The sequence below is a fragment of the Eumetopias jubatus genome, unplaced genomic scaffold (assembly GCF_037043125.1).
Source record: "Eumetopias jubatus isolate StellerSeaLion01/CBP00866 unplaced genomic scaffold, mEumJub1_p1.0 scaffold_7, whole genome shotgun sequence".
Classification (NCBI taxonomy): Eukaryota; Metazoa; Chordata; class Mammalia; order Carnivora; family Otariidae; genus Eumetopias; species Eumetopias jubatus.
In genome coordinates this window covers 71,574,933-71,587,271 of record NW_028274813.1, presented here as the reverse complement: position 1 = coordinate 71,587,271, position 12,339 = coordinate 71,574,933, and the positions used below count along the sequence as shown (strand labels likewise).

At 56.3% G+C, this 12,339-nt stretch overlaps 2 protein-coding genes across 4 annotated transcripts; one reads left to right on the top strand and one right to left on the bottom strand.

Moving 5' to 3' along the window:
* Positions 1-481: 481 nt before the first annotated feature.
* On the top strand, positions 482-3,838 carry THTPA (thiamine triphosphatase). Its single transcript, XM_028114796.2, has 3 exons — positions 482-830; positions 1,218-1,778; positions 2,841-3,838. Exons 2-3 carry the CDS (start codon positions 1,232-1,234, stop codon positions 2,984-2,986), a joined length of 693 nt encoding a protein of 230 aa, XP_027970597.1. The 5' UTR covers positions 482-830; positions 1,218-1,231; the 3' UTR covers positions 2,987-3,838.
* Positions 3,839-3,893: 55 nt separating this feature from the next.
* Positions 3,894-11,980, bottom strand: AP1G2 (adaptor related protein complex 1 subunit gamma 2). Of its 3 annotated transcripts, none has more exons than XM_028114793.2 (22): positions 11,865-11,980; positions 11,284-11,488; positions 10,734-10,858; positions 10,453-10,594; positions 10,231-10,327; positions 9,978-10,054; positions 9,764-9,859; positions 9,271-9,351; positions 8,871-8,969; positions 8,646-8,701; positions 8,363-8,476; positions 8,037-8,177; positions 7,898-7,952; positions 7,689-7,811; positions 6,890-6,979; positions 6,676-6,803; positions 6,330-6,509; positions 5,869-5,986; positions 5,650-5,785; positions 4,572-4,735; positions 4,259-4,357; positions 3,894-4,169 (listed from the first exon to the last, which is right to left on the bottom strand). In XM_028114793.2, exons 2-22 carry the CDS (start codon positions 11,485-11,487, stop codon positions 4,068-4,070), a joined length of 2,427 nt encoding a protein of 808 aa, XP_027970594.2. In that variant the 5' UTR covers position 11,488; positions 11,865-11,980; the 3' UTR covers positions 3,894-4,067. The 3 variants fall into 3 exon arrangements, with proteins under 3 accessions (XP_027970594.2, XP_027970595.2, XP_087880795.1); XM_028114794.2 differs by having other exon boundaries at positions 6,330-6,434; positions 11,865-11,979; XM_088024669.1 differs by lacking the exon at positions 11,865-11,980 and having other exon boundaries at positions 6,330-6,434; positions 11,284-11,505.
* Between the last annotated feature and the right edge of the window lie 359 nt (positions 11,981-12,339).

Sequence of the window (12,339 nt, the reverse complement as noted above, 5' to 3'; positions counted from 1 at the left end):
CAGCTTCTTGGTCTTTGCTCATGCTGTTCCTGTCTCCATCTGGGTGTCTGTTGAAATCCTGTCGTGTCTTTTGTTCCTATCCAAAACACCGTTCCTTCTCTGAAAGTTTTCAACCTTACCCTAAACACTCATTGCAGGGTGTATTATCCCCTCTAAAACTCCTGAGTAGTTAAACTGGTCTTAGTTATCCCCCTTTGCAGCCCATTACCACTCGCTTGTATTCTGTGGGCCGCCATAATAGTCAATAAAATATCTCTTGGACAGCGTCTAAGTGGCTTGGATTTCAGGCCTATTTGCCTAGGAAGTGAAGGGGCTGGAGACCCGACTGGGCTTCGGCTTCTTCCATCAGGCCGTCCGCACCGCCCCTGCTCAACTTTAGGTTGCGTCCCGCGGGCAGTAACCGCAGCTTTCCTGTCACCATAGCGACAGGGTGGAGCGAGAAAGCAAAATCTCCCCTTGGAACTACACCTCCCATCATGCACCCGGGCCCCAAGGTGTCAGGCTCAGCCTGAGGCCTGAGACCCGGGCCGACCCCCGGGAGCCGGCAGGGGTCAGGCAGGAGGAGCAGAGCGCCGGGGGACTTCTGCGCTCCCGGCCCACCCCTGAGGTCGCGGACCCCCATCACGTAGCGGGCCTCTCGATCCCTGGCCCGTCCTCGGCACCGCCACATTGGGCCTAATATGGCCGCTCGTGCTGGGACCCGCCAGGTTCGCAGAGATCCGGGCCGAGGTCCAAGGCCAGGGACTGCTCCCGGCATTCCTCGCGGGCGTGGCGTAGGCTCCCCTCGCCGATCTCCAGGTCCCGCGAGTGGGAGACCCTCGGGCTTTGAGGTGAGACCCGAGGCTCCGCGCGCCGGGCCGGTGCTGTGGCGAAGGGCGGGGTCGTTGCGCGAAGTGAGCCACTGGCCACCTGGGGTAGCTAGGTATAGAGGGCGAGTGTTGAAAGGAGGACACCCACTACAGTTTTCTAGGGAACCCTTTGGATTGAGTACATCATCAAGGGTGTAAGGGTATCTGTCACCGTTGCAGAACCTTAAGATACCAGAGCCAGACGGGGGCCATGCATCACTGAGGCAGGGAGAAAGAGCTGTAGCCCCAACACAGAGCTCGGTGACAGCGTGTGCCTCATAAATTCTTCTTGGGTGGGGGCGGTTTGCCGAATTGTAACCCTGCAAGGCTGAGCACCCTTGGGAGCTCAGCAAATGTTTATTGATTTAGTGATTGCAGGTAGCATGGCCCAGGCCTTGATTGAGGTGGAGCGGAAGTTCATTCCTGGCCCTGACACAGAGAAGCGGCTGCAGGAGTTGGGGGGCACCCTGGAGCACCGGGTCACCTTCCGGGACAGCTACTATGATACCCCTGAGCTGAGCCTCATGCGGGCTGACCACTGGCTGCGACAGCGAGAGGGTAGCGGATGGGAGCTCAAATATCCGGGCGTGGCAGTGGTCGCAGGACCTCACACTGAGTATGTGGAACTCACAGTTGAGCCTGCAATTGTGGCCCAGCTCTGTGAGGTGCTGGGGGCTGACATCCTGGGGGCTGGAAGTGTGGCTGTTGTGCTGGGCCCACTGGGGCTGCAGGAAGTAGCTAGTTTTGTGACTAAGCGTAGTGCCTGGAAGCTGGTGCTATCCGGAGCTGATGAAGAGGAGCCTCCGCTCAGGGTGGACCTGGATACAGCCGACTTTGGCTACGCTGTGGGTGAGGTAGAAGCCCTGGTGCACGAGAAGGCTGAGGTCCCAGCTGCCCTAGACAAGATCAACAGCCTCAGCAGCATGCTCGGTGAGGGAGACAGGCCCTTTTGTGCTTTCCTTGCCTTCCCTACTGCTCTTTTGGATGTACCCACTGAACCACCTAGAGGGGAGGGGCTTGGTGTTATTTCTGTAACGGGGATTGTCTTGGCAATTTTTTGGAGGGCCCAGTTTGCTTTTACAGAAGCTGCCTAACTGGATAGGATCCTTCCTTGTCTCCCCTAGTCCTTGCCTCATTTAGTTCTCACACCTCCAGCCGCTCCAAGTTTGCATCAGTTCTCTGCTTGAATCCTTCCATCCATCCTTCCTTCTCCCAAATCCTGTCCTCTTATTTTTACAACTCTCTAGATCCTCATTTCATTTGTCCCGTTGGCTTTGAGTAAAAGGCAAGAACACTGTATTTATGTGACAGACAACAGGACAAGTCATGGCAGATTGTTCTGTAGACAGTTCAGCCACAGCAGTATGGGGTTGTGCATCCCATGAGGACTTAAAAGTGGTCGAGTGCTGCTCTTGCTTTCTCAGCAAAGATACAGAGTTGAGTTTCCTGCTATATGCCCAGCATGCTGCCAGGCTCTAACAATAAGACACTGACTTATCACGGCTCCATACCATATAGAGGCTAGAATTCTATATGAATCCCACCCCATGGTTGTTGCTGCTTCTCTCCTTTCTCTATCCCTGTTTCTCTGTGTGCATCTCTGCATGTGCTTTATCATCAACCTAATGAGCTTTGGCCTGCCTACATGGGCTTTAATCTTGACTGGGGGACAGGAGCAGTAACTGAAAAGAGTGGGTATGGAGGCACCCTCTGTCTACATGGCACCTGAGCGCCTCTTCACCATTTCTCCTTGCTGGAGGAGCGGTTCATGCTTGGCTTCCCAGCCTCACTCCTACCCGACGTGGCCCTTGTAGGCCCCACTGGCACAGGCCAATCAGGGTGTGCGCTGGTGGGTTACAGAAACTGGTTGGATGGCATTCAGAATCCCAGTGCTGCCTTGGAATCAACTTTGGGGTCTGGCTATGAGGGCAGGGAGCAGAGTCAAAGCATTTACAGCTCTGCTTCTCTCCTCATTTCTTCTTTGGCCTGCAGGTGTGCCGGCGCAGGAGACAGCACCTGCCAAGGTGATCATGCACCTACAGCGCTTCCGGCCTCAGGACTACCAGCACCTGCTAGAAGTATACAGCCCCAGGGAGAGGCCACAGGGGACTAAAGCTCCAGACAGCAGCTTGGGTTAGGGTGTCACTTCCTCAACAGCAAAGAGAACTCTGGGTCTAACAGGGGTCCTTCCTGAGCACACTGTGCCTCTTCCCCTGGCCTCTTCCCCACAGTGACTCCTCTCTCTCTAGCTCTGCCTGTTCTTTCACCTTACCCTCAGCTATCCTTCCTTGAGCCCTCCCTGGCTGCCCCCTCCCTCATCCGTCAGATGCAATCTGTGGGCCGCCCCTCTCCCCTGGCCGCTAAGCAGCCTCCATTGATTTCCGCTCGTGTTTATAGGATTTCCACTTAGCCGTGATCAGTAGTTAAGCACAGGAAAATCCCTTGCCACCCCCCCCTCCCTTGGTCGATGCCATTGATTCTGCCAGCGCCTCCTAAACCGCCTGACAGCTGAGTTAGAGATGAGGGGAGGCAGCAGGGACTTCCCTGCCTTGGGGTGTGGGGAATAGCAGCAGGTTGGGGAAGTGGGTGGGAATCCCTTTTAGACATCTGGAAGTTCTGGTTTCACTTTGCTACTGTGCCCTACTCTGGCCCAGATGGTAGAGTGCCTCCTGTGGAGGTTTAGGGGCAAATCTGCTCCCCAACCTGGAGACGGTAAAAAGAGCCCTTCTTTGTTGAAACAAGTTCCTAAGGCTCAAGGGAAGATACAGACATCCTGGATAAGAAGACTCTTCCCCGGGCGCCGCGGTGGCTCAGTTGGTTAGGTGTCTGCCTTCGGCTCGGGTCATGATCCAGGCTCCTGGGATGGAGCCCCGCGTCGGGCTCCCTGCTCGGTGGGGTGTCTGCTTCTCCCTCCCCCTCTGTGATCTCTCTTGCTTTCGTTCTCTCAAATAAACAATACAATCTTAAAAAAAAAAAAAAAACCTTCCCTTGCTATGATTTGTAAACGTTTTCTATCTCAAATATACCCAAATATGGTCTTCCCCCTCAGGCTTTATTGGGCTTTTATTATTTATGGGGGGTGGAGACCCCCCCCCTTTTGCAGAGGCAAACGTAGGACCAGAGAGCCACCTGCTGGTAGTCGTCAGGTACAGGCTCCAAGTGGCCGAGACCCTGGGGAGTTTGGGATACAGGAGGATTTCAGACTGAGTGGAGGCTGAGTTACTGCCACATCTCCACGGGCAAGTTGTTCACCTCAAAGATCTCCTGTACCGACTGGCCAAAGTGGTTGTAGGTGAGGCGCAGCTTTAGCCTCAAGGGGGCCTAGGAATAGGAGAGTAGAGACCAGGGTTAGCTCCTGTGATTTCTGTCCCTGGGCCTTATCAACAGGGGGTGGGTGCTCCTGAGCTCACCTTGTTAGGATTGAGGATTCTGAGGAGCTGGGTCACTGGAAGGCCACCCTGAGCTGGGACTGTGTCCCCACTGGGGGCCTGTAGCTGCAGATGGAAACTCTGAACACAAGAGGTTGGGCAGAGCACAGTAAGGCAACTAGCTGGGCTGAGGCAACCCCTCCACACCCAACAGTTTCACAACCTCTTCCCATAACACCCCAAGTGCTTATCTCTGCACATCATTCCCTTCCTGTCTCATTTTTCCACCCACCTCCTCTACTTAGCCTTTCTCCTGGAGTGCCCAGGCCACCTCAAACCCTGGTCTTCTACAAACCTTGGGCACAGCAGCCTGACAGACAAAGCGGGTGACGTCAGCCCCTGAGGTGTTGACAGCAGTGACCGTGATTAAGAGCAAAGCAGGGGTTCCAGGGGGTCGAACAAAAGACAGATTCAGCTGCAGTCCTTCACGCTCAAACACTCTGAGATTTGGGATGGAAGCTGGAGTATGGAGAGGGAAGCAGCTCAATGTATGGGGAAGATAACAAGTTCATTCATTCATTCAACAGAAATTAAGGGAGCGCCCACTGGGTGCAGGGCAGTGCTTGAGATGCTAGTGACAAAGTGGACAAGAAGATGAAGTCCCTATTCCGAGCTTATAGTCTAATGGGCAGAGAAAACAATAAACACGAAAACCACCAAGATAATCACAGACTACTTGGTGCTATGAAGAAAATAAACTATGTCAGAGTAACTGGGAGGAATAACTTAAATAGGAACGGTAGGGGAAGGTATCTGACATTTTAGCTGAGGCCTGAAGAATGAGAATGAGCCAGTCATCTGATGTGCTGGGCAAGAACATTCCACGTAGGGGCGCCTGGGTGGCTCAGTTGGTGGAGCGTCTGCCTTCGGCTCAGGTCATGATCCCAGGGTCCTGGGATAGAGCCCCGCATTGGGCTCCCTGCTCAGTGGGGAAGTCTGCTTCTCCCTCTGCCCCTCACCCTGCTCATGTTCTCTGTCTCCCTCAAATAAATAAAATCTAAACAAAACAAAACGGAACAGAACATTCCATGTAAAAGGAGCACAGATTACCAAGGGTTTTGGGTGAGACGGTCTGAGGAACTGAGAGGGGCCAGTGGAGCAGGGAGTGGGAAAGTGTAGGAGATGGGCTGGGAGGAAGCTGGCCCCCATAGGCCAGGATACGAAGTCTGGAACAAAGGGAAGGCATTGAGGGGTATCCAGGAGGGAACTGGCACAAGCTAATGAACTCTTTTATCAAGATGGGGATGTGATGGGAGACTCCCAGCATGGAAGAGGGCACGTAGACCCCAGTTCTTGGCAAAGAAGGAGAAGCAGCACATTTCCACCCCTCCCTTTCTTAAGACGTCTCCCGTCTCCCCTTTGTTGAGGCTTACCTGGGGCTGGAGACGCACAGGGCAGGTCGAGGAGGTGTACTAAGGTGCCTCCTGGGGAGGGTTCCAGAGCAGGTGGGGGCTGGGTAGCCCCAAAAGTGCCATCCAGGAGATCTAACAGATCCAAGAGCTTGGAGGCCTGGGGGAAAGGGCAGAAGGAGCAGGGCTAGGTGTGGAAGGCAGACCAAGTCCTCTTCCCTCGGGGGCTTCCGGCCTTCTCACCTGTGGCTCTGTGGGGACAAGGGCTGCTTCCGAAAGCTGGGCCTCTTTGCTTTCCTTTGCTTCCTCATCCTGAGTGCCACCTCGCTCCACAAGAGGCATCTTTTCTAGGATGGCAGCCCTGAGAGGATGGAACACAGGTGTGTCCCTCTGGGGGGACCCCGGGCTTTTCGTAAGAAGCATGTGGGAGGATGGCTAAGACCATGCAGAACCCTGGGCACACGGTGGGTCGGGGTGCCTTTCTGATTTCCTAGGACCGGCCCACTGTGGCTGGTTTGCGGTGAGCGAGGAGGGCTGGGAGCCACCTTGGCTACAGTCAACTACGGGTGGGAGGCTCTGACTGTGGAGGAGGAAGGACGAAGGGGAGGATGAGACCCTTGTACCCAGAAAGGGGCACTGGGGAGAGGCCACGTGGGCACAGGCAGGGGTCTGGGTCCTACACTGCGGCACAGTGACAGTCGCACCTCATGTGGTCGTACTTCCGGAAGAGCGTGTTGTACTCCACGGCCCGCTGCTGCAGCTCCACGTCCAGGCAGCTCCCGTAGATGGACACCACCTGGCGGATGCGGCTGGGCCACAGGGTGGCGTGTGAGTGGGAGGGCAGCCTGCCCTTCAACTCCAGGATGTGGCACGGAAGGGAAAGGCTGCACAGAGCAGGGGGGTACCCACAACACCTGGCTCAGGAGGAAGAACCTAAGGACTGGGGGACTCGGGGTGTGTGCACGGAGAGAAACTCCGAAACTGGTGGGCACAGTGAAGGGACATCTGTCACCGGAGGCACCAAGAAGAGGGGCCGGGACCCTTTCTTACTTGTTGTCCCCACGGAGCCGGGTGCTGAGCTTCATGAGGGCTGTCAGGGCATATCCTCGGGTGGCCGGTAGGGACATATGGGACTGCAGCACCTTTTCCAGGAGTGCCAACACCTTCTCTTCCTCCACCTTTGCGGGGACACAGGCAGTAACTGTGGGGCATCTTGCCTCTCCCGCTGAGGCCCTCCTCAGTGTACTCCCGAGGTCGGTCTCACCTGAAGGGGCTCGGTTTCCTCACAGCCCCCCTCCAGCAGGAGGTCCCCGTATTCTCCAATGCACCAGGCTGCCACTTGCACCAGTGGTTGCTGCGTAGGACAAGAAAGATGCCAGGCCAGGTTCTGGGTTCCCTCCCCACTTCCACGCCCTGTGACATCCCTTTGTGCGGTGCAGAGATTGTGGGGTTTGGAGAGGTGGGGAAAGGGAAGGCTCTTGCACAGTTTTGTAAGTTTGTCCGTCCCCCCACCCCTGCCAGCTCTGTCCTGACTCCTGGATGTGTTCTGCCCTCTGGTGGCCAAGCGTCAGAACTACATGCCCCCCCCCAAAAGGAGCTGGGTGAGAACCAAGCAGCAGGGTCCCCGCCTTGAGGAAGGTATACGTGGTTTCTGCCCACCCTACTTAAGTAATATGGAAAAAAGACGGTAGATAGATAGTGGCTGGCTTCTGTTAATCCACTCAGCATTCAAGGTAGTAAAAACCCGATACACACAAAAAAAGAGCTCTATCTCAATTTGATCGTCAAGATAGCTCTGGGAGGCAGACAGGGTAGAGAGCTGAGTACACTGGGCAGAAGGAGACTTAAATTAGTCAACTGCAGTTACAGAGCCAGTAGGTACTAGAGCCAGGACAGAAGTCCCGGTGTTTAACTAAAAACAGGGCTCTGTCCTTGAGTGTCTCCATTAAACAGGTAGCTGTGACCTCCAGGGAAAAACAGTGGGGCATCAGGTATAGGGAGTAGGTGGCCCAGGAAGGGCTGGGAGGCTTGGGCAGCCCTGGGTCTGGTGGTGGGAACAGTACTTGGGAGATGTCCTCTGCCAGGGCGCTGTAGAGGCGGCGCACAGAGTAGGCGTGTAGCTCCTGAGCACCCCCAATCAGCTGGGTCAGGTTGGCCACCGCATCATCCCGTACATGGGTGCCTGCCTGGAGGGGGTGAATGTGGCCAAGGGTTCAGGGTGAGGAACCCTGCCCACTCCCTCCCAGCTCTCTTAGATCAGTCCCTGCCTCACCGTTGTCAGCACACGCAGGATGGTGTCTATGTGCCAGCGCTTGGTTGGGGCAAACCTAGGGAACATAAGCCTCTTCAGCCCCGGTACTGACCCTCCCCAGATTCTACCGTCTCTGCCTTCTGGGCACCTGTCACCTCACCTCTCTGCTGCCAGCAGGATGCCTGAGGCACAGTCGGCCCGTAGATCAGGGAGGCAGGATTCCAGAAAGCTCTGCAGCTCTTGTGTCATGGCTCGCACATTGGAGCTATTCACCAGAGCCAGACTCAGTTCCAGGGCCCGCCTGGCAGGAGAAAGACGTCGTCAATACAGGGTAGCCAGGTCACCCTGAGCTAGGCCTCAGGCCCTTCCTTCTCCAGGCACCTGTTTCCTTAATCCCTCTACTTCAGCTGCTCTGACCCGGTCCAGGTCTTGGCTACCAGGCGCTGGGCCCTCTGCCCTGCCTTCTTGTTCCTCTGTCCTCCTCACCGGCTAAGAGAGGCATCGGGTTCCCGCAGACACTCCACCACAGTGGGCCGGTGCCGCTGCACAGCACTGTGATCGGACTGCACCATACGCAGCAATGACGTCAGGGCTACATACCTGGCCAGAGGAGGGGAGGACCTATCACACCGCGGTCCTCAGCCCCCTCCCTGCCCCATCCCGTCCTAGTCCTGGAATAAGAGGCAGGTAAAGCAAGAGACGCTGAAGGAGGAGGGCCAAGGACCAGGGGCTCAGTGGCACAGCCCAGCCAGACACCTGGGATGATTACCTAATGTTCTTGTCGTTGTTGAGCAGAAAGCGGCCAAGAATGTTGACAGCCAGAACCTACAGGAGGCAAAGGTTGAGGACAGTCAGGGAACGAGCACGTTGTTAAGGAGTGCCGGCTGCAGGGCACAGGATGATGGGTGGGGAGGAGAAACCAGTGAATAGGACCTGTCTGCCTGGCTGGGGTTGGTGGGTGGGGCCGCAGTGGGAGAGGCATATGGGATGATACCCGCAGGCTGGCTGCAGAGCGGATGTCCATGATGGTCAGCACTGTCTCAAACAGGACTGCATTGCCCGCATTTCGGCTGGTGTCTGTGTTAGTGGCCACCTGAGTGGATGGGAGAGAAGATGCAACTAGAAGGGGCTCTGTCCTCTCCTCAGGTCTCTGGAAGGTACCCACCGCATCATCCCTTCATCATCTAACAAAGTTCCCCCAGCCCCCACGATGTGCCAGGGGCTACCACACTGAGACAGACCGTGTCCCTGTCCTCATGGAGATCACAGTCTAGAGGGAAACGGAGACGTGATTATACGGCCACCGTGGGGTGGGTGGTCATGTGAGGGGTGCCTGGGGCTGGTAAGATCTCAGAGCCACACACCTAACCAGTGCCCACTCTCCAGCCCCCCACCTGGGCCAGCAAGTCATTCATGATCTCACTGCTTTCTTCATGGTTCCGGCCCAGAATCCGAAGCAGACGAAGTATCTGGACCTAAGATGGGTTAAAAATTGAAAGGTGGAGGGGTTCAAAGGGTAAGGAGTTGGGTTGAAGAGAAAAATCCAGCACCGAAGAAAGTATTGTGAGGGGCCTGGCTGGTTTCCTAGAGCTTCCCTCTCCCTCCCCCCGCACAGGTCCCTTGGGTCCTGGGAGAGCAGAGGCATTGTGAGGCCAGGGGATTTGGAGACAGGCTTTTTGTTGTTGTTGTTACCAAACTGGATTTCTGACCTTTAGGTATCCCCCGCTTCCCGCACTGGTCTTGGGATGACCTGTGCGATCCTGGGCCTGCCACCCTCCTGCCTAAGACACTCACTGGCCCAAAGTGTTCTCTGGGAGGTGGCCGCTAGCCATGGGCTTACTGCTAGGCTCTCTGTTCCAGGGATACAGCAGGACAAGGTCAGCCCACCTGCAGAAAGGGGTCGCTGACTCCAGATATACTGTGTTCTACGGAGTATCCCGTCGTCACCAGAGTCTGGAGGATCTGCACCAGCTGGGGAACCACCTGGAGGGAGGGCACAGCCTTACTGGGCATTCTTCCTAATCCTCTCAACCTTCAGACCCATTCCAACCCCACGGCCCCTCTTTTCCTGGCCCAGGGCCTGCCCCTTTCACCAGCCCACCTTTCGGAAGTGCTTGAGGGCTGCAGGGCTTCGTTCACAGAGCTCCGTGATCAGCGTGATGGTGCCCAGCAGGATGCCTGGTGTCGGGGGGGGGGGCAGTGAATGGTGGGCCAGGTGCACAGAAGAGTCTACTGCGTGTGTGTGTTCATGTTCACATGCTACCCTGCTCCTAGTGGCTGGTGTTCCCATCCTATTTTTGACTTCTGTCCATAGCCAGAGGTAAGGCAGGGGATGGAGAGCCCTGTGGCCTTACCGTGGTGGCGTTCATGAAGCAGTTGGGCACAGGGTGGGAGGAAAATGTTGGAGAGCTCGGGGACCTTCCGGATCATGTGCACTGCAGTCAGAACAGCCTGCAGAGATCAGGGGGCTCAAAAAGGTGCAGGAGTCTGCCAGGATGGACCTTCCACCTTTAACATGTGGCAAACAGGACAGTTTCGGGGGGAAGGGGCAAGTGCCTAGAGTCCTGCCATCTCACCTTCTTGCGCACATAGGAGCCCGGTTGCAGGAGCAGTTTCTCCACCTCAGTGGCCAAGTCCCGGCACATCTCAGCAGAGCCCACAGTGCTCAGAGTGCACAGGGCCAGGCCTTGTACTGCCTGAATCCCCTGGCTCAGGTCACTGCAGAGTCGGGAGGGTGGTCAGTCAAGCTCTGAGAAATCCATCCTTCCCAGTACCTACATCAGGCAGCCCCCTGGGACTTCCCAGTTTCCCACTCTCCCATCTCCCTGATTCCAAGTGCTTCCCAGAACCCTCTCACTTCTTGATGCTGTTGGTAATGAGCAGGTGGGCATCCTGCCTCTCATCCAGTAGAAGCATGGCCCCCAGGTAGCCCACCCTCTTGTCTGTGAATCTGGGGGAGGCGATCAGTTTCAGGCACTCCATCTACAGGGAAGGGGGCAGACCAGGAAGGGGCAGGGGTGAAACTCAAGGCACTAACATCCCTTTTCTATCTTCTTTACCACCAGATTAATTTATGGTAGCACCATTTCCCATCATCCTCCCTTCAACAAAGGAAAAGGCTTAGGAAATTCAAAGTTAGTGGGTAGTTTCAAGGAACCAGGAGTCGAGGAGGTGGGAGAGAAAAGGAGGTGGCTTGAAAGGGGCCGGCCAGAGAATGAAGGGTTCAGTCCAGCTTATGACCTACAGGGGTTGTAATAGGGAAGGAGGTGGGCAGTGCATGCTGTGAGGGAGGGCTCAGAAACTTTGGAGAATAAAAAAATCAGGGCACAAGCAGGTGAAGGTGTCCAAGACCCTGCCCCATTAGCCTTCCTCATCAAACTCAGAAGGGAGGCATCCCTGCCCAGTACCTGTCCAAAGTGGGCGGGGTAGCCCAACATGTGGACGTAGAGCAGTTTGGCCAGCTGGCGGTGCCTGTGCAGAGGGTCCCCATCGCGGAAGGAGGCGCGGATGTGGGCGCACTCCTTCTGGATCACCTCCCGCTCCTGGGCCTGCGTCTTGGCCCCACGAATTTCCTCGATTAGATCTTGGAGCTTCAGCGAAGACACCACCATCCTGAAGGGGCAGAGCCCGGAAATGGAGAGGGCTTTGAAGCTCTCCGGTCGGGAGTACCTGGCCTTCCAGCCCAGACTCGCTCTGTGCCACGATCCTGAAGGCCCGGGTCCTGCAGCTATCCTAAAGCTGAGCCCACATTTACCTTTGCCCACGTGGGTTTACCACATTCCGCCCGCTCCTCACCTCGGGAGGAGATCCCCACTACGCATGCGTCTCCGCCCCACCCCGCGCCCATTCAGACGGAGCATGCGCCAGAACCCCGCCTATTCCACCCCCCCCGCCGCCCCCCCCCCCCCCCCCCCGCCCAATCCTCCGGTCCCACCTGGCTTCCCATCCCTAGCTCGGCCATTGCTTTCCTTTCAGGGCCCTGCGCTACCTCTTCCGTGGGATTCCTCCCCAAGGTCACAGCTCAGGCGGCCTCAGCTTCACACCAGGACGCCAGCCTTAACGACAGCCTCACCTGGCTTGTTTCAACTCCGCTCCTCTTCCCCCCAGCGCTTCCTGGTACCGGGCCCGACGGGGGTTGGTCCTTCTTCTGGTCCTTCCCTCTTCCCGCCCCCGTCACGGGACCCCGCCCCTCCTGGGCCGCCCGGCTGAGCCGTCTAGAACCCTCTGACCTCAGGCCTCAGGCTTTGGAGTTGAGGGCAAGGAGCTGTCCTGGTGGCAAGACTGCATAGCAGGCCTGGGGTTCCCCAAGAGGCCTCTTTGTACATTCTCACCACCCAGAGAGCCTCAAGAGAGCTTGGATTTGAAACCATCGCACCCCAAAGGAGATGACAGTCCCCCCCCTTTTTTGAACTTTTTTATTAATATATTTTTTTGTTAAATTTCTTTGTATTTTTTTTTCCTGC